At 46.9% G+C, this 18,647-nt stretch overlaps 2 protein-coding genes across 3 annotated transcripts in view; both read left to right on the top strand.

The window, feature by feature from the left end:
* Nucleotides 1-3,982: 3,982 nt before the first annotated feature.
* LOC118086119 (uncharacterized) lies at nt 3,983-12,483 on the top strand. 2 transcript variants are annotated; one of them, XM_035117396.3, is made up of 6 exons: nt 3,983-5,376; nt 6,900-7,271; nt 8,795-8,890; nt 9,885-9,982; nt 10,483-10,524; nt 11,469-12,483. In XM_035117396.3, the coding sequence occupies exons 1-6, from the start codon at nt 5,295-5,297 to the stop codon at nt 11,514-11,516; spliced, it is 738 nt and encodes a 245-aa protein (XP_034973287.1). In that variant the 5' UTR covers nt 3,983-5,294; the 3' UTR covers nt 11,517-12,483. The 2 variants fall into 2 exon arrangements, with proteins under 2 accessions (XP_034973287.1, XP_034973288.1); XM_035117397.3 differs by having other exon boundaries at nt 3,984-5,376; nt 9,885-9,967.
* Nucleotides 12,484-15,149: 2,666 nt separating this feature from the next.
* Nucleotides 15,150-18,647, top strand: part of LOC118086118 (hemicentin-1) — a 48,762-nt gene continuing 45,264 nt past the window's right edge. Inside the window, exons 1-2 of the mRNA XM_088671351.1 lie at nt 15,150-15,505; nt 17,690-18,064. Of these exons, the coding sequence (XP_088527477.1) occupies nt 15,439-15,505; nt 17,690-18,064 (442 nt within the window). The 5' untranslated portion in view covers nt 15,150-15,438. The remainder of the gene's footprint in view (nt 15,506-17,689; nt 18,065-18,647) is intronic.

Raw genomic sequence — 18,647 nt, 5'->3', positions numbered from 1 at the left:
CTTGCAATAAACACTCAAAAGTGCTGCCCCAATACAGCCCCCCCCCACCGCAATCCATTTGAACCTCCTCTTGGTCCCACTGACTCCTTCTTATGGTCTCTTGCAGGGTGAAGAGGACATACAATATTCAACACTAGCCTTCAAGGCCAACCGCCCTCCTCAGTCAGAGTCAGGAGCCGTCCGGCCATTGGAAAGCAACATAATATGCTCAGAAATCAAGCAGAAATGATCAGGGATAATTCTCCCCTGGTGGTCTCCTCAGTGCAAACATCTCCTATGACTCACCTCCTTTGCCTGGATTGTTTTGGGGAAGAATGTAGAATTCTCCCACATAGGCACACAGTCGCCTGGTGTAATAAAAAGTTTTAGCAGTGAGACCAAGTGGTTCACAGACGAGGCCTCAGTTCTTGCTGTGACTTGTGTGCGTACCGAGAAAGAGGCTGCTTCATCCTCATAACTGGGTGGGGGAAAGCTAGCAATGGTTTGTATCTCTTTTCTCCTCAGCATGTCAGGCCATTGTTTCACTTCCTGGCTGTGCCAAACGTCCCCTCTTTCTCCTGTCCCTCAAGTTTTGGTGTCACTACCCCAGACACCACAAGCCCTCCTTGAGGGAGCTGGATTTCAGGCACCGGCGAAGAAAGCGCTCAATATCCGGGAAAGTGTGCACTGGGAAGCAGGCTGGTGCGGCAGTTGCGTCCAGTGCCGGACAGGAGAGGACCTTGGCTCCTGATGCCTCCATCTGACTCCAGATGCTTCTGAGCTCATCCTTTTTTGAGGAGGCATAAAAGCTTGCTTGGGGGCCAGGCCAGACCCGTGGACTAGCAGTTCTCCCCTCTTGCTGGACTGGCAACATCTCCAACAAGACAGCAACGCCCTTTGCCTTCCAGTCTGGCTTTAGGCTCCAGCTACTCTTTTGCTCATGTGAATTTGAAACTGCCCCATGGATGGATATGTCAGGTGGAGACATGAGGGCTTGAAGTGTGTGTAGGGGATTTGTAGCGGCAAAGGGATAGTGATTTCCCCTCTGTTGGGTAAAGCCATTGGTCCTCACACACACATCAGTTTCTCCAGATTAACCCACAAAATCCAGTCTACAATGAGATGACTGTCAGGATGCTGTTAGTGGGTGCCAGCTGGTTGCCCAGGAAAGTATAAAGACAAGGAAAAGTTTCTTACATCCCTTTTTTATTTCATTATTTACAGAGAGAGTCATAGAATCATAGAGTTGGAAGAGACCACAAGGGCCATCCAGTCCAACCCCCTGCCAAGCAGGAAACACCATCAAAGCATTCCTGACAGATGGCTGTCAAGCCTCTGCTTAAAGACCTCCAAAGAAGGAGACTCCACCACACTTCTTGGCAGAAAATTCCACTGCCGAACAGCTCTTACTGTCAGGAAGTTCTTCCTAATGTTTAGGTGGAATCTTCTTTCTTGTAGCTTGAATCCATTGCTCCATGTCCCCTTCTCTGGAGCAGCAGAAAACAACCTTTCACCCTCTTCTATATGACATCCTTTTACAGTGGTACCTCGGGTTACGAACATGATCCGTTCCGGGACGCAGTTCATAACCCAAAATGGTCGTAACCTGAAGCGCCATTTTGTGCATGCGCAAAGCGCAATTTCCATGATTTTTCTGCTTTGCGCATGCGCAAACCGCACGCGCCGCTTCTGCAAACTCCTACTTCCAGGTTTGTGGAGTTCGTAACCAGAGGTGCTTGTAACCCGAGGTACGACTGTATATATTTGAACATGGCTATCATATCACCCCTTAACCTTCTCTTCTCCAAGCTAAACATACCCAGCTCCCTAAGCCGTTCCTCATAAGGCATTGTTTCCAGGCCTTTGACCATTTTGGTTGCCCTCCTCTGGACACGTTCCAGCTTGTCAATATCCTTCTTGAACTGTGGTGCCCAGAAATGGACACAGTGGTACTATTACTTCCCTGAATCTAGATGCTAGAGGTGCTAGAGAGGTTATAGAACCCAGCCTCTTGGACAATAGCATTGTCCCGAGTGAATCTCCACCCTCAGTCTCTCCCACTTCCTCATTTGTCATTCTCACCATCTCTACGGGTGCTGCTACGTGCCCTCTGTCTTTGAGTTCTTTGCTCTCCTACTTTTAAGGCTCACAAGGTTCTGGGAGATGACAGGTCTTGAATGTTTTCTAATGGAAGGTAAAAAAGATAAGGTAAAGGACTCCTGGCCAGTAAAGTCCAGTCAAAGGCGACTATGGGGTTGTGGCGCTCACCTCGCTTTCAGGCTGAGGGAGCCGGCATTTGTCCACAGACAGCTTTCCGGGTCATGTGGCCAGCAGGACTAAACCACTTCTGGCGCAACGGGACACCATGATGGAAACCAGAGCGCACGGAAACACTGTTTCCTAAAACACTGTTTTCTAATGGCAATGTGTCAGCCGGATGTTGTTCTGGCTCTCCCATGATTTCCCAACTTTTCTCCTCATCTGCCTCTGAGCTGCAACCCAATTCAAACCCCTGTTGTAGACTGTCTTCCTCTTCCTCCTCCCTGGAAGGGTCAGGATGGGGAGGCGGTCTCCACCATTCCTCCTCTGCCCAGTCCCTGACAATGACAGAAGCATCAAGGTGCAGATTGGTGAAGCAAGCGAGGACACAGCAGGCTGTAAGAGAGAGTGGGGTGTGTCAAAGGGAATCAAACAGTTTATCTTCCATGTTTCTCCAGCGTTGTGGTATCTGCTGGGTGGAAAGGGAAGAGGGGTGCTAAATGGTTTGCAGCTTAGAGATTTGAATGAGATGCGAAGACAAATCTTGGGTTAACTCAGCGTGGCAAGGGCAAAAGAAGGACCAGGGAGGAGCAAAGCGTTCATGAGCTCCCCTCCAAGAGCCCACACCCACATGCTCCCAGTAAACTGTAGTTTGGCTTACCATGCCATTCAAAGGAGTCTGTTGTCTTGTGCCTTGGGACTGGGTTTAAGTTGATGCCACCTCAAAAGGAGGACCCTCATGGAGTCATGGGTATATGGTTGAGGGCGACCCAGTAGTTCACTTGGGATACAAACCCCAGCTCCTTGTCAGGGACTGGCTAGATCAGGCACCCCGAAACTCCCAGATGTTTTGGGACTACAACTCCCATCACCCCTAGCTAGCAAGACCAGTGGTCAGGGATGATGGGAATTGTAGTCCCAAAACATCTGGAGGGCCGAGTTTGGGGGTGCCTGGGCTAGATGAAGAGAGGTGGGGGAAGCCGGCAATACCCCAGAGGAGGGGAAAAGCTGGGAAATACCAGAGGCAGGAACAGGAATCCTCCTTGGAGGCTCCACCACAGAGCTACTCTGACAGCTTCTCTGCTGACAACTTGCAGTCCGTCCGTCCCCCACTCCCAGAACAAGGCATTTGTTGCATGTTGCTGAGCAGAGAGCCAGGCTGACATAGAGAGGGTCCCTCGGAGCTCTCTGTAGACAAAGGAAGGGGCCTGGTGCAGAGGGCTAGGGAGTGGAGGGGGAGCTACAAGCCTTCTTCACCCAGACAACAGCTTCACTCAGAAGCAACCTTTGGAAGTCTCTTATTTTAAAAATAATAATTTTTCTTTGATTTTACAAGAGTAAGATAACAATACCAAATGCATATCCATATTTAGAGATTTCTCCGAAACTCTAGGCTTCCTACCTTCCCCTCCATGGGTCCTGTTATCAGCCTTTTCAATTGCATATTATTTCATCATCCACGTTTTATGTCTCTCCATTTTGTCCATAGTAATTTCTACATTACAAGTATTATTGCAATCCTGCTAATGTTTTCATCCGCTTACAGTGGTCTCTCAAGTAAATTGTAAAAAAAAAAAATCCCATTCTTTATTAAAGTTTTGGCCTTCTTTGTCGGAGAACCAGCCGGCAATGGTGCGAATAAGTTGAGACAGACAGGGATCCGCAGATGCAAAAGGTATGCAGGGAAGTGCAGAGATCTCTCTCAACCTCAGCCTCTTTATTAAGCATTTTCCCCTCGTAAATATACATTAACCTTTAACTTATACATCACTCATGCCAACAAGGAAGATGTGTAAACAGACAGACTGGTGCCAGTGGTCCTGTGGTCCTGTGGTAAATCACTTGATGGATTGCCCCCCAATAAACCGTGCCTTGTACAAAGAAGTCCATATGTACACCCCCACACTTCTTGGTTCCTGAGTTTTCCAATCAGTCTTGCCATTTCGGCATAGTTCAACAGTTTGGTTTGCCATTCTTCTCGCAACCTTTCGAAGTCCCAGTGTGCTCTTTCTTCTGCTTTCCTTAATAAAGAAACTGTTAGCCAAGCGCTTCACTCTTTTCCTCTGATCTGCGAAAGACCTGCTCTCCTTGTTGGCTCCCTGACACTCCTTATTTGCAATTGCCACCTAGGATCATTGTGTATGAAGAGAGCATTGCACAAAGACAACAGTCTTGATCGGAGATAATGGGATGTCAAGGGAAGGGACAGTCACCTGCTCATGGCAGTCGATGATACGGGGTGGCCAAAAGCTTATTTGTGGGTGCAGGGCATATAAGTCTGCTAGCTTAACCATGCCTACTCAGGAGTAAGTCCTACTGAATTCAGTGGGGCACATTCCCATGTTAAGTGGGGTTAGGATTGAGGTCCCAGTCGGCAGCAGCGGAGCTTCATGCTCCGTCACCGGGGGCGGAGAGCAGGCACACTGCCCATAGTGACATGGCGCGTGTTCTGGGGGTGCGGCACGTCATGCATTTTTGGGGCGGGGTGCACAACATGGCACGCTTTGGGGGGCGGGGCACACTGTGCGCAGTGGCGAGGCGCGTGTTTTGGGGCAGGGTGCACGTTTTGGGCGGCGGGCAGGCAGCAGCAATGGTGCCCCTGGGATCGCGTCGCTCAGGGCGCACCGCCCCTATCTTCCTACGCCCCTGCCAGTCGGTATCTTGAGCTCTGCTGTGAGCTTTCGTGAAAAGAAGGAACTGAGAACAAGTCCCTCCCTCCAACTTTTGACCTTCAAGTGGGGCCAAGGGAAGGAAGTTTGCCTGCCTTTTCTTCATCCCTTCTGGGTAGGGCCTCCTCCTTTCTTCCTTCCCCTTTCTGCCACAGCCAGAAGCCATGCCTCAGCTCTGGTCTCTGCCCCACAGCCTGTCACCTGGCTGGCTAGCTTTGGCACAGAGAGAGATGTGAGGTGTGGGCTTCTGTTGCCAAGTTCCCTACCCTACTCTGTGCCCGTTGGGGGCTCTTGCCCAGCACAGAAGCAGGAAACACAGGAGCACCAGAAAGAGAAGACGAATCCAGGAGTCAGCCGAGGGGAGCATCCTCTGGATCAAAGTCTGAAATGAGGAAGCGGGAGAAGCTGCCGTACTGTGCTTGGGCTTCGCTGGGGAAGAAGAGTTTATGGCAGGCCACACTCTTCAAAGGTGAGATGGATAGGGACCCTAAATAGGAGGAAGGAGACACAAAGGGGGAGGGGAAATAGGTGCTGGGTTTCGATTTGTCCTTTGCTGGAGGGTGGCTAGTCTTTGGTGGCTGACTGCACAGCTCCAGTCACCAATTTCCCCACATTTCACCATCTGCTATCTGATAGCATGGAAAGAGGTTTTGATCTCTCTAAGGGTGACAGGCCACATTCACAACATACATTTAAGGCATTGTGATACCACTTTAAACCATCATGGCTTCCCCCAAAGGATTCTGGGAGGTGTGGTTTGTTAAGGGTGCCGAGTGTTGTCAGGTGACTTCTATTTCCCCTCTCAAAACTACAATTCCCAGAGGTGCCTCTGAAGAGGGGCTGACTGCTTAAGCTACTCTCGGAAGTTCTTTGGGGGCTGCAGTCCAGCAATGAGCAGGACACACACAGACTCACACACACAATCACATTTTTTTAAAAAAATTAATTTATATACCGTTCTTCATCTGAAGAGCACAGGGTTGTTTACATATAACTTTGAAAAACCATAACATACTCTTGAGAGGAGGCCCTTTTCTCAGTCCTGCCCCCTTCACAGCCAATCTTGGTTGAGATGTAGGACAGAGCCTTCTCTGTGGCTGCTCCCAAATTTTGGAGCTCCTTTCCTAGAGAAGTTAAACCGGTTTCTTCCTGGTCCTTCCTTCCTTATTCCAACAGCCTTTTAGGAACTGACTGTTCTTAAGGAAAGGGATGGTGCTGCGATGTTTTTATAGTTATTATCTCTGTTTTTAATAGATCATAAATGTGTGTGTGATTAATTATCTTTTAATGATTATCTTTTCTATGTTTGTAGCTTTTGAGTCCTAGTCTGGGGGGAAAGCCAGACTATAAATAAATATAATAATAAATATAACAACCACACACGCACATAGGGAATTGTTTTATTGTGTACTTGAATTGTGAATGCTCACATTTCAATGTTTGTGCAATTTGTTTTTATAACCTATAATCCACTTAGAAGCCTATTTTAGCATTAAGTGACATATAAACTAAGAAATTATAATGGAAAGAGGTGGAAAGAAGATGAAGTCCCTACCAGAGAAGAATGGCATCCACCCAAGTTGATGGATTCTGCCTAAATGGCTAAAATGACCGGAAGAATCAGAAATCAGGAAGACCAAAATTGCAATAAGGAATGGGGAAAATTTATAACTTGTCTTAAATACCATTGCAAACAGTTAAAATCGTTAGTAGGATTGGAATATCACTTGTAGTTTAATGGTGAATCTTGGATACAGTGGAGAGGTAGAAGATTTGGATTATCATAAAAGATGTAGGAGGAAATGATTAACAACAGGACCCACAAAAGAAAGGAGAGAATTCCAGGAGATTCTTTGGAATCATGTTTTTATGCTGTATGTCAGATATGTGACTGTAACATTTTAATCTGAAAAACCAAATAAATAAATTGTTAAAAAGGAATTATAATACGGGGACATGCTTTTGCTCTTCTTCCCACCCTTCATGCTGCAGCCTCCATCCTGAGTTCTTGCTTCCTCTGGACTCAAGCCCAGGCCAAGACTGGAATACCTATCAAAGTCGAACCAGAAATACTGCAAGAAGGACAGAGTGTCACTTTAACACCAGGAGATATTAATGTGACCACACTTCGTAGCTGCAAATGGTATCGAGGGTCGAGTGCTGATGAAAATCGAATCTTCACCTATTTCCTAGCTCCAGTGATTTCACAGAAAAATGAATCTGCCTTCACTGACAGGGAGACTGGGAGAAGAGACTGTTCCCTTCACATCACAGATTTAACACCAAGCGACTCTGAAACCTACACACTGGAACCAGAAGGACCTCTGGAACACAGAACAGGGGCTATCAATATAACCGTCCCAGGTATGATTAGCTTGTTCTCCAGTCATTCTGACCTTTTATGCACCCAAATCTCTGCTGAGCTTCGAGGGCCAAATGACTCTGGAACCTATACGTTGAGAACAGAAGGACCTCTGGGATTTGAAACAGGGAGTGCAAACTTAGAGCTCTCCGGCATGAAACACACCCATCCTCTAAGCAGCTTCTGGCTAGGTCTCTGAGCATATCTGCTGGTTGAGAGAACTTTCCCCCAGCACAACTGTCTCCAAGAAGAAGCCATGTCATAACTGCTGGGTTCATTAACTGCAAGCAAATCACGGAGAATTAGAAGAAGAAGAATGTTTAGGTTTAGGTATTGAAGGCAGCTACTTTTAATAAGGGTTCCTGCTGTAATTCCATAATTCCTAGCACAACATGGTGGGTCTGGAAGTTCCCCTGGGTGGTGGTAACTGCATAAAATGGGCCTTTTGATTGAGGGTAAGGTCTCTTCCCCCCTTATTAAACCCCTCTCACGTGGCAATCACAATCCGCAGGTTTTGCTTGACTCGAGCCAAGCACAAGACCCCAACTGAAAGAGTTCATTTGCCGCCTTCATTATACACCTTTAAAGGTATATATAATATATATAATACACCTGACTGTTAGGTCCAGTCATGGATGACTCTTGGGTTGCGGCGCTAATCTCGCTTTACTGGCCAAGGGAGCCGGCGTACAGCTTCCGGGTGATGTGGCCAGCATGACTGAGACGCTTCTGTCGAACCAGAGCTGCGTACGGAAACGCCATTTACCTTCCCGGCGGAGCGGTATCTATTTATCTACTTGCACTTTGACGTGCTTTCGAACTGCTAGGTGGGCAGGAGCTGGGGCCGAGCAATGGGAGCTCACTCCATCGCGGGGATTCGAACCACCGACCTTCTGATTGGCAAGCCCTAGCCTCTGTGGTTTAACCCACAGCGCCACCCGCGTTGCTCTATATACACCTTTAGGCACCAGGCAAAAACGTCCCTCTTCCTGCAGGCCTTTGGCTGATTGGCATCCGATGCTCTTTTAAATGTGTTGTAGGAGGGGGAAATTATTAGTTTGTTCTTATTTTGTGGGTTTTTTATATTGTTATTTTATGTTGTGAACCGTCCCGAGATCTACGGATAAAGAGTGGTTAATAAATTTAATTAATTGATTAATAATAAAAATGGTGGAACCAGCAAAGTCAAAAGGAAGGAAGAGTTCCTGCTCAGATAGGTTACTTGATACTAGTCCTCAGGGTCAGCAGATGGAAGGAAACTCGGCCATTGCCTATTACCAACCTTCACTTAAGGAACAGATCCATGGAAGCGCCTGCTCTGGGTGGGAAACTGCAGGGCCTGGGTTGTCTGGCTTTTAAAATAGGAGATTCTTTCATTTCTGTGTTTTGCATCATGGCTATGTTATTCTTTCCTCCATTCACCTCGAAGGCCTTGATATGTTTGAAAAAAGGCAGTCAGCCAGATGAATGCTGGTCCTTATTGCTGCGATTGCTGAGTTCCTCAAAACCTTCTTTCTGGTTCCAGATTCTGCTCTGCTGGAAGCAGGAGTCGTATCTCGGATTGTCGTTGGGTCTCTGGTTGGGCTGATGTTGTTTGGAACACTGCTTTGTGTCTTATTCTGTGAGTAAGATGTTGGAAGCCTCAGGTGCCTGGCTCCTGTCGCCAACTACTGGAGCCCAGGGGAATTGCTGGACAGGGCGGGGACACAGGGTCTGCAGAAACAAATGTGCATAAAATGTGTTTGTGCTAACATTAATGCCAAACAATAATAATAATAATAATAATAATAATAATAATAATAATAATAATATTTTTATTATTTATACCCCACCCATCTGGCTGGGTTTCCCAACAGAGGACTAAAAACAGAATAAAAACTTCAAACATTAAAAACTTCCTGAAACAGGGCTGCCTTCAGATGTCTTCTAAAAATCAGATAGTTGTTTATTTCCTTGACATCTGATGGGGGGGAGGGCATTCCACAGGGTGGGTGCCACTACTGAGAAGGCCCTCTGCCTGATTCCCTGTAACCTCACATCTCTCAGTGAGGGAACAACCAGAAGGCCCTCAGAGCTGGATCTCAGGCTGAATGATGGGGGTGGAGATGCTCCTTCAGGTATACTGGACCGAGGCCGTTTAGGGCTTTAAAAGTCAGCACCAACACTTTGAGTTGTGCTCGGAAACGTACTGGGAGCCAATGTAGGTCTTTCAGGACCGGTGTTATGTGGTCTCGGCGGCCGCTCCCAGTCACCAATCTAGCTGCCGCATTCTGGATTAGTTGGTAGTTTCCAAGTCACCTTCAAAGGTAGCCCCACGTAGAGCGCATTGCAGTAATCCAAGCAGGAGATAACTAGAGCATGTAAGCCATCCATGTCACACACACACACACACACACACACACACACACACACACACACACCTTCAGTTAAGTCCCTCTTCCATTCATTTATTCCCCTTTTAATTTTCTGACAGATCCCACTCCAAATCAGTTCTGCTTCTATCATCCCAATTCTTTACCCCAATATCATCCCTTATGATAAAGAAAAAACATAAAAGCAAAGCACTGTGTAGGGTGAATGTTCAGGTTTGATTCCAACTTTTCTCCCTCCTTCAGGGGCCTGCCGTCTGAGATTTAAGACTTCTGCCCAAGTTGTATCTGAGCCTCCTTTACCTGATGATGTTCTCTTTTCTGGACAGGTGAGACCTGGACAGGTGAGGTATAGTGAGAGAAGCCGTTTGCACTGCCAAATCCTATTCCAAGTTTGTTTTCAAGCAGGCAATCCATTTAAGAACATGAAAGGGTTGCAAGGGCCCTGCCCCAAGGAATATATACAATCAGCAAGGCAGGAAAAGGATTAGCAGTTGACAACTCAGCAAAGAGAGTGGGATTGGGACACACAAAATTGGCTTTCTAAAAGGGAGGCCGCCCTCCTTTGGGGACGTTAAAAAATGTTTTGCAAGCCTGCATCTCCCCAGGGTTCACCTAAGCCTGTTGATACCCTCCTTCATTTCTCAACGGATCCATTTTGGTTCAATTTCTGTTGCCACACAGCTCTCAAGTTTGCTATTAGAACTAGCAATATTCAGAATTCAGCACTAACGCCCTGTCTGGGCTCAACAGCTCATCAGCCCCTGCTACTGGTGCTATTGCTTAATAACCAAGAACTGGTCTTAAGCATCATTACTATTATTGTTGTTTGTATTAAATCCAGGTCAAGTCTGACAGCTCCTCTGATCCCATCCACATGTACCAGGTAGGTGAAGTTCCATCACATTTATCCTTCTCTCAGAAAAGACATGTGATCCCATGTGATCTCCTCTCTCAAAGGGACAGAGCCACTGGAAGGAAAGGCCCTAACAAAGTCCTCCGATGACTTTGGTCTCTGGCTGAAACAACATCCTCTTTAACTCAGCAACATGGTTGACTGGGAGCTGTCCGTGGTCCTTATTTACCTGGCCTGAAGTCCCCGAGCCCCAGCAGAATCAGAGAGGCAGAAACTTTCAGACATGTATGCAAACACCTCCTCCACATATGCTGACCTTGTAAAGTAACACCTTAACATCCAAGCCGATGAGGGATTTGTTCTAAATACAGTGGTACCTTGGTTTAAGTACACAATTGGTTCCGGAAGTCTGTACTTAACCTGAAGTGAACATTCCCATTGAAAGTAATGGAAAGTGGATTAATCCATTCCAGACGGGTCTGCAGAGTACTTAAACTGAAAGTACTCAAACCGAAGCGTACTTAAACCGAGGTATGACTGTATGGATTCAGGTTCCCCCCTCCCTGCTTTCCACACTGATGCCTTTCCCTTCCTCTTCCCTTCTTGGTTAAAAGTTGTTTGCCTTAGGAACTTAAAAGAGCCTTAAAATAAATAATTAAAGTATTAGTTTAAAAGATTCCCTCTTCCTGCTCAATTGTCAAAGACTCAGGACAATTTTATGGTAGATAAAGTCTATTCATGGCTATTAATATGGCTGGCTGTGTGGTGCCTCCACGGTTAGAATCATAGGCTCGTGGAACTGTAAAGTTGGAAGGGACCCAAACGGTCATCTAGTCCAACCCCCTGCAATACTAGAGACTCCCTGACAGATGGCCATCCACCCTCAGTGGCCAACTTCCCAGGATGCCCAGGTTAAAAAAAAAAAAGCTTTGCTCTCAGTGCTTCTGTCTCATGCAGCTCCATTTCGTCCTCAGGCCCTCCAACAGAGAAACCAGGCAATGTATAACCAGCCAAACTGGTAATGCATGAACCCACCAACGTCCGTTTTACTTCTGACTTGGAGCTTCAATGGAAGGGCACGCCCTGGAAGTCCAAAGTACAGCCCCCTGTTTCTCTGGTTAAAGGGATCTTGTGGAAGGGCAAAGGAAGAACTGCCTGAGACCTTGGAGATCCAGTTGGAATCAAAGTACTGAGCTAGCTCTGAATCTGCCCAAAGTAGCTTCCAATGCCCTACTCTGGGAAGCTCTCCCTATAATGGCCATGAAATTCGTGAAACTGTTACTTGTGTGGCCAGTGGCTGAATCTGCAAATATAGCTCATGGCATCCTTTGCCAACCAGGTGCCTGCCAGATGTTTTTGACTCCAACCACCATCAGATCCAGCCAACAGCTCTGGATTAAAGAAACAGAAAACCATATTCCATTTTTTTGCTATGGACAAAATAATTTGTTGCCTGAGACAACAAGAGTTGTTGAGCTTTTGGGGGGCAAAGTTGTTGAGCTTGCAAAATTTCTTCCTTCTTGGCAGCAATAAGTAATTAGCTAATTAGCAATTTGTTATACTTTCAAATCATCTGCCTGAGGCTGCTATCTCACTCTGCCCAATGGAAGGGCCAGCCCTGGCTAATGGGTCAACTACCTCCTTTCTTGGTGGTGTAAGAACATGCCCCATGGTATATCCAGTTGATGAGGATCGAAATGAAGGAAGATGATCTCTTAAGTTCACAACGCTTTGCCCAGGCCTTCTCCAACCCATAACCCCAGAATCTCTGTTTCATTTGCTTATTTATTTATACTGTTTTATTTGTTTGGGATAGTATTTCAGAGAGAGAGAGAGAGAGAGAGAGAGAGAGAGAGAGAGAGAGAGAGAGAGAGAGAGAACATAGTGCACCGCTTACAGATTTTAAGCACTTTGGAAATGCTTTTAAATAAATCAATAAAGCTGCTGGTAGATGCAATTAAAAAATAAAGGAAATTTCCTGAATCACCACCAGGGGGCACATCATTGCATGTATTGAGAGAGTTTCTTGAAACTCAGCAGAATAAATTTCTGAGTAAGGTCATCCATCCAGGAGGGTTTAACTTCAGGTCCCCCCCAAAATCAGCCTTTGTCAAAGTGCTTTGGCAAGTGTCCTGGCAACTTGGTTCCCGGGTGAAATGGATTAACCCAAGTCCTTTTTCATCTGGTTTCCAGCCTAGTTTTATTTGTTAGTTTGCTTTTTACCTTTCTTTACCACCCATCAACTTAACTGTGCTCTCAGCCGAACACCTGCCAACGTGGTGAGACAAATTATCTATAGAGAACTTAACCGCTGCTGACATTAACACTGGCCAAAGACAAGGCATGAAGTGAAGGAAGGAAGACGAACTTAGTCCATCCATGTCATAAGAGGAGGTTGGATGGCCACCCGTCCTGGATGCTTTGGTTGAGATTCCTGCATTGCAGAGGGTTGGACTAGATGACCCTCGGGGTACCTTCCAACTCTACAATTCTATGATTCTGAGATTCTATGACCCTAGAGCAGGCATCCCCAAATTGCGGCCCTCAAGATGTTTTGGCCTACAGCTCCCATGATCCCTAGTTAACAGGACCAGTGGTCAGGGATGATGGGAATTGTAGTCCAAAACATCTGGAGGGCCGAAGTTTGGGGGTGGCTGCCCTAGAGTCTATCAGTGACCAGAGTCAGACTCCTGTTCCACTGGCTAAGGCACTGGACCAAGTTCCTGCCATTGAACCCGGTGGTCAGGGGCAAACTATATGATATTCCACAGCGCAAGTACCTGTTAAAGGAGCTGAGCTTAATTTTCTCTATGAAAAGTTAAGTCTCCAAGGAGATGAGAGATTGTTGCTGCCCCAATGAGAGGGAAAGTCCTCTCAAAGAAGAGACTGCCATTTCCTGAACAGCCACTAGAGGGACACAGAATCCCATATTAAAAAAAACAGGGTGTTGGGGAGTTGATAGAAAATATCCAATCTCAGTTTTGAAAGTCAGTGGGTGGTCTCCAGCAAATATTCCTATCTCAGCCTAATTTATCTCACAGGGTTGTCGTAGGGATAAGATGGAGTAATTCCAGACACACCGTCCAGAGCTCCTTGGAGAAAGCGTGGGATGTGATATATAGCACCACCACAGCCAACAACAGGCTCAGCTTGTGGGCTGTTTATTTGCAATGCTGTGTTTTTATGAAGTATATTGCGAGAATGCTTAATGGGTACTGGTGCTTCCCCATTAATACAGAGCACACATTAAGTGCTCAGGAAACCATTTTAACTGCATTGCCTGAATCAAGAGGCGTTGTCATCACTAAATACCTCCTCAAATGATGGGGCATTTAAATGCATTTCACGAGATGCAATTAGTGCCTTATCGATTCAGTTGTTTTCATGATGTATGCAGAAATTAATTCGGTATCCCAACAGTTTTTGTTGTTGTTTTGCAATTTGGAGAGGGGTCTTTTTTTGGAGGCCCAAACCCTAATCTTGTCCCATCACCAGCTTTGGTTGCCATCCTAGTCGTCTTCAAGGAATAAGGTAGGGAAGAATGTTATCCTTTGTCTCAGGCAGCAAAATGTCTTGGGCCAGCTCTGCAGGCAGCCAACATCCCAAGAGATTTGTGCGTGTGTATGTATTTTCCATCTCAGGCACCAAAAATGTCTTCAACCACCGCTCTGTCAGGGTTGCCAATGGCAGGGCACCCCTGGGTGCCCCTGCAGAGCCCTGCCCTGGTGCCCACAGGGTCTCACTGCCCCCATTCCTCCACAGGCACAAATCAAGCTTGAAAGAAGGAAGAATCCTCTCCCCAGCAACAATCTCCAGGAGGATCACCACACAAAAAAGTAAAAATACAAAAAATAGCTTGGACAAAAGTTGCAACACTCTTTTTTCAAACCTCGGGGCAGCTATGAAACTATGAAACTAATGAAGCTTAAGTTTCAGGGCCCCTAATCCTGAAGCAATTTTGGATTAAAATTTTTGTGTTGAGAAGACCCAATTTGAGTCACACAACTCTAATTGGTTAATCTTGCGTTGTATATATTTCAAGAATCCCTAAGTTTGAGAGTCAGTAGCACAGATGTTGTAAAGGTGTGGTGATCTGTCCGGCAACAACCCCCTTGAAGAATCATAGAACTCTAGCATTGGAAGGGACCCCGAGTGTCAGCCGGTCCAACCCCTTGGAATGCAGGGATCTTTTGCCCAACACGGGCTCGCCTCGAACCCATGACCTTGAGATTAATAAATGTCTCATGTTCTACCGACTGACCTACCCAGAGCTCGTTGTTGGCTGCGAAGGGCCCCAAAAACGTAGGTCCGCCGGCGCCACTGCTTTGGGTTTGGAAGTGTGGGTTTGTGAGTGTGGTTGTCGTGTGCGTAATTGCGCTACACGCACCGAGCGGTGCAAGCGCGGTTCCGCCGTGTGGCCGGGAAAGTTTCCCAGGCTTGCAGACGCTCCCAGGGTTCCCCGAAGGTTGGCGACCCCCTTTTCCTCCCGTCCCACGTTTCTGCCCGAAACTCGCCCTGCCTTTCCGGGCGGGAGGGCGACCTCGGCTCTCTCTATTGCGCTTCCCAGACGTGGCGGGACGGGCGCGCCCCGGCTCTTCCTCCTCCCTCCTCCTGCTCCCCTAACGGGAAGTGTCTGCTCGGCAAGGCGGAGCCGATCGAGGCTTCAGTGGCCGCTGGCTGGTTGTGGGCAGAGTCCTCTTCTCCCCGCCTCCGACGGCCGCGCCTTTCCTGCGAATCCCGCTACCTGGCCGAGGACGCTGGAGCGCGCAGACGGGGTACAAGCCCGGCCCCCGAGGGCGGGACAAGCGAGACAGGGTAGGGTAGGGCAGGGTCGCCTCTAGGTTGCCGGATCTCCAGCCGGGCAGATCAGAACCCAGAGATCTGCGGCCGGGCGCTGGTGAGCAGCTGGAAGCGAAGGGCCACACCACGAAGCGAAGCCCCGCCATGGGCAGGCAAGAGGCATGGAGACCCCCCGGATGGAGGCACTCCTGGCACACGGCGCTCCTAGCAGGTGAGGCCGACCGGGACCCTAAAAGAGAGCCACATATTTATTTATTGGGGGGGCGCTGCTTGCCAGGGAGTTGGAGAGTCTCAAAGGAACGGGGGGGGGAGAATGGGGCATCTCTCTCTGACCCCGCTTGCCTGCCCTGTAGTTGTGTTCCCCAGCAACAATGATTCTGTGTTGAGATTCCTGCATTGCAGAGGTTTGGACTAGACGACCCTCGTGGTCCCAAAGTTGGAGGGGATCCCGAGGGCCATCTAGTCCAAGCCCCTGTGTGAAGCTCAAACCCACAACCCTGAGATTAAGAGTTTTGTGCTTTACCAACTGAGCTACCGAGGGGATGATTGTACGATTCTAGCTCATATGATTACTGTGTTTATTGCATTTATTAGAGCAAGATCCTAGGGGTGATCAGATGTTTAGTGACTATTCAATGCATCACTCTTGATTTTGACTTCAGAGCCCCTTAGCACCATAGGTCCACGCTCATGGCAAATTGCGCTTGAATAGCTACTGTCTTTCCACCTCTTCCTGAGAATGTTCCCCTAAGGCATCCACTTCTTACAAACTTTTGAATACTTTTGCAGGGTTGAGGCAATTTCATGGAACAGGAAGCTATCAATGGCTGCTAGACTGGCTGGCTATAGATTACCTCTGGTGTCGAATACAGTCCCTGAATTCCAGTCCCTGGGGATCTGGAGCAGGAGAGGGTCATTGTACTCATGTGGGCTTCCCAGAGGCATCTGTTTGCCGCTGTGGGACCAGGATGCTGGAATATAGTAGTCCTGATCCAGAAGTCAGGCTGGCCTTATGTTCTTAGGTCTTACGGGTTACCTAACCCAAATCAAGGGAACTTCTAGCACCTATAACCTAGTCAGCCCCTCTCCATAGGGTCAAGTTACATGGGAGATGGGTGGTTGTTGTTGTTGTTTAGTCGTTTAGTCGTGTCCGACTCTTCGTGACCCCATGGACCATAGCACGCCAGGCACTCCTGTCTTGCACTGCCTCCCGCAGTTTGGTCAAACTCATGTTCGTAGCTTCGAGAACACTGTCCAACCATCTCGTCCTCTGTCGTCCCCTTCTCCTAGTGCCCTCAATCTTTCCCAACATCAGGGTCTTTTCCAAGGATTCTTCTCTTCTCATGAGGTGGCCAAAGTATTGGAGCCTCAGCTTCACGATCTGTCCTTCCAGTGCGCACTCAGAGCTGATTTCCTTAAGAATGGATAGGTTTGATCTTCTAGCAGTCCATGGGACTCTCAAGAGTCTCCTCCAGCACCATAATTCGAAAGCATCAATTCTTCGGCGATCAGCCTTCTTTATGGTCCAGATCGGTGGTTAGGCTCCCTTTTTCCTGAGCTGCAATCTTTGTTGAGCTCATCCTCCTTTGAGGTTGCTGTTGGGTGACATCTGGTTTGGACTTTCCTGCCCATAGATCTAAACCAATTCCAATGGGAATTCCCATCCCCATGGCAGGGATGGGATGGAAAGTGAAAGAGATAAAAGGAAGGCAAAGGTTATAGTTCTATGCAAAGTTTGCTGATAATGCTGAGGTTTATGGAATACTTGTACAGTATGGCTAAGGAAAAGAGGCAGTTTTAGAAACTAAGATAAATATGTTAGGCGCCAAATGGCTCCTTAAACCAAGGTTACAGTTGCCAAAGCGGAAGGCTTAGTTGCCATTTTGGGGCCAGATGGCTCAAAAGTCATATTTTCCAAGGCGACCTTTTGGTTCCTGAAGTTCATTCGGATTCATGCAGATAAAATATAACAGATAGAATTCTACAGGATGTGTTGCTAATGTGTGAAAACAGTCCAGATCCAAGAATTTCCAGGCACACAACTCCAGATAGTGGAGACGTCATGCGGGATATCTGTTTCTTGACTATACTATTTCAGAACACAGGTGGGGTGTGACAGCTGACTTAATTATCTCCATTATATTAAAAAAAATTTTTTCACTTTTTTCATATGCTCATTAATGTGTGCATTGTAATTATATCAGCACTCTTTTGGGCTAAAGTCTCTTTGAAATAGTGTAAAAGCCCATAACAGCATGACTTTGGGGGCATTTCTTCATCACCTGACGGCCTTTTGGAATATGATTACTACACATGCTGATATCTGTTCTTTTTGCCTAGAACAGGTCTTTTGCTTGCAGTTAAGTTTCCTTTTTTTTTCTTCTCCACACTGCAGCCTCCATCCTGAGTTCCTGCTTCCTGTTGACTCGAGCCCAGGAGACACCTGGAATAAGTATCAGAGTTTATCCAGAAGTGCTGAAAGAAGGAGATAGTGTCACTTTGACACCAGAAGGTTTAGATCTGAAGGTGCTTAGTAGCTGCAAATGGTACCGAGGGGCAATTATGGAAGAAAAATACATTATTTTTACCTTTTTCCTAACTCCAGTTATTGGTCAGAAAAATGGAACTGCCCACACTGGCAGGGAGACTGGGAACCCAGATTGCTCCCTTCGCATCGCAGATTTAAAGCTAAGTGACTCTGGAACCTATTCATTTACACCAGAATCTTTGGTGGTTTCCAACACAGGGGCTACAAACATCACCGTTTCAGGTATGATTAACTTGCTCTCCAGTCATCCTTACTACTTATGCACCCAAATTCTCCTCTGCTGAGCTCTGAGGTGGAGAATTCTTTGCCTTCCCCCTTGGGGCGAGAGGCAGCTCGTGAATTTGTCCTAAACACAATTCCTCTGCCCCAAGAATGAGGCCCTACAAAATTAATCATTTTTTTCATCAGAAAACTATACCAGAATACACTAGTCTTGCTACTGCCTTTTTAGCTGTTCAATTGGAAAATGTTTGAGGGTTTTTTTGGGGGGGGGGAGTTATATTCATTTAAAAGCATTTTAAAACCAATTAATATTTTAAAATCCCTATACTCTGTTACTTGCATTAGTAGGAATTGGGGGGGGGGATCCAATACAGTTCACATTTAAAGTCAGTTTCCAAAACAATATGAGACACAGCAACCCTTTGAAATTCACACTTACCTGAATTTTGCAGTTCTCCAGCCCAGTAATGTGTCCAAAAACACAATATAAGAAAGATAATGTGCAGAAGAATGCACATTTGTGATAATATACAAAAATGCATTATAATGTGTGTGTTAGGCAAAATTGCAAAGCAAGTTATGT

This window comes from Zootoca vivipara, chromosome 6 (assembly GCF_965207765.1).
Source record: "Zootoca vivipara chromosome 6, rZooViv2.hap1.1, whole genome shotgun sequence".
Taxonomy (NCBI): domain Eukaryota; kingdom Metazoa; phylum Chordata; class Lepidosauria; order Squamata; family Lacertidae; genus Zootoca; species Zootoca vivipara.
The sequence above is the reverse complement of the archived record's forward strand: the minus strand, read 5'-3'. Positions and strand labels throughout refer to the sequence as shown.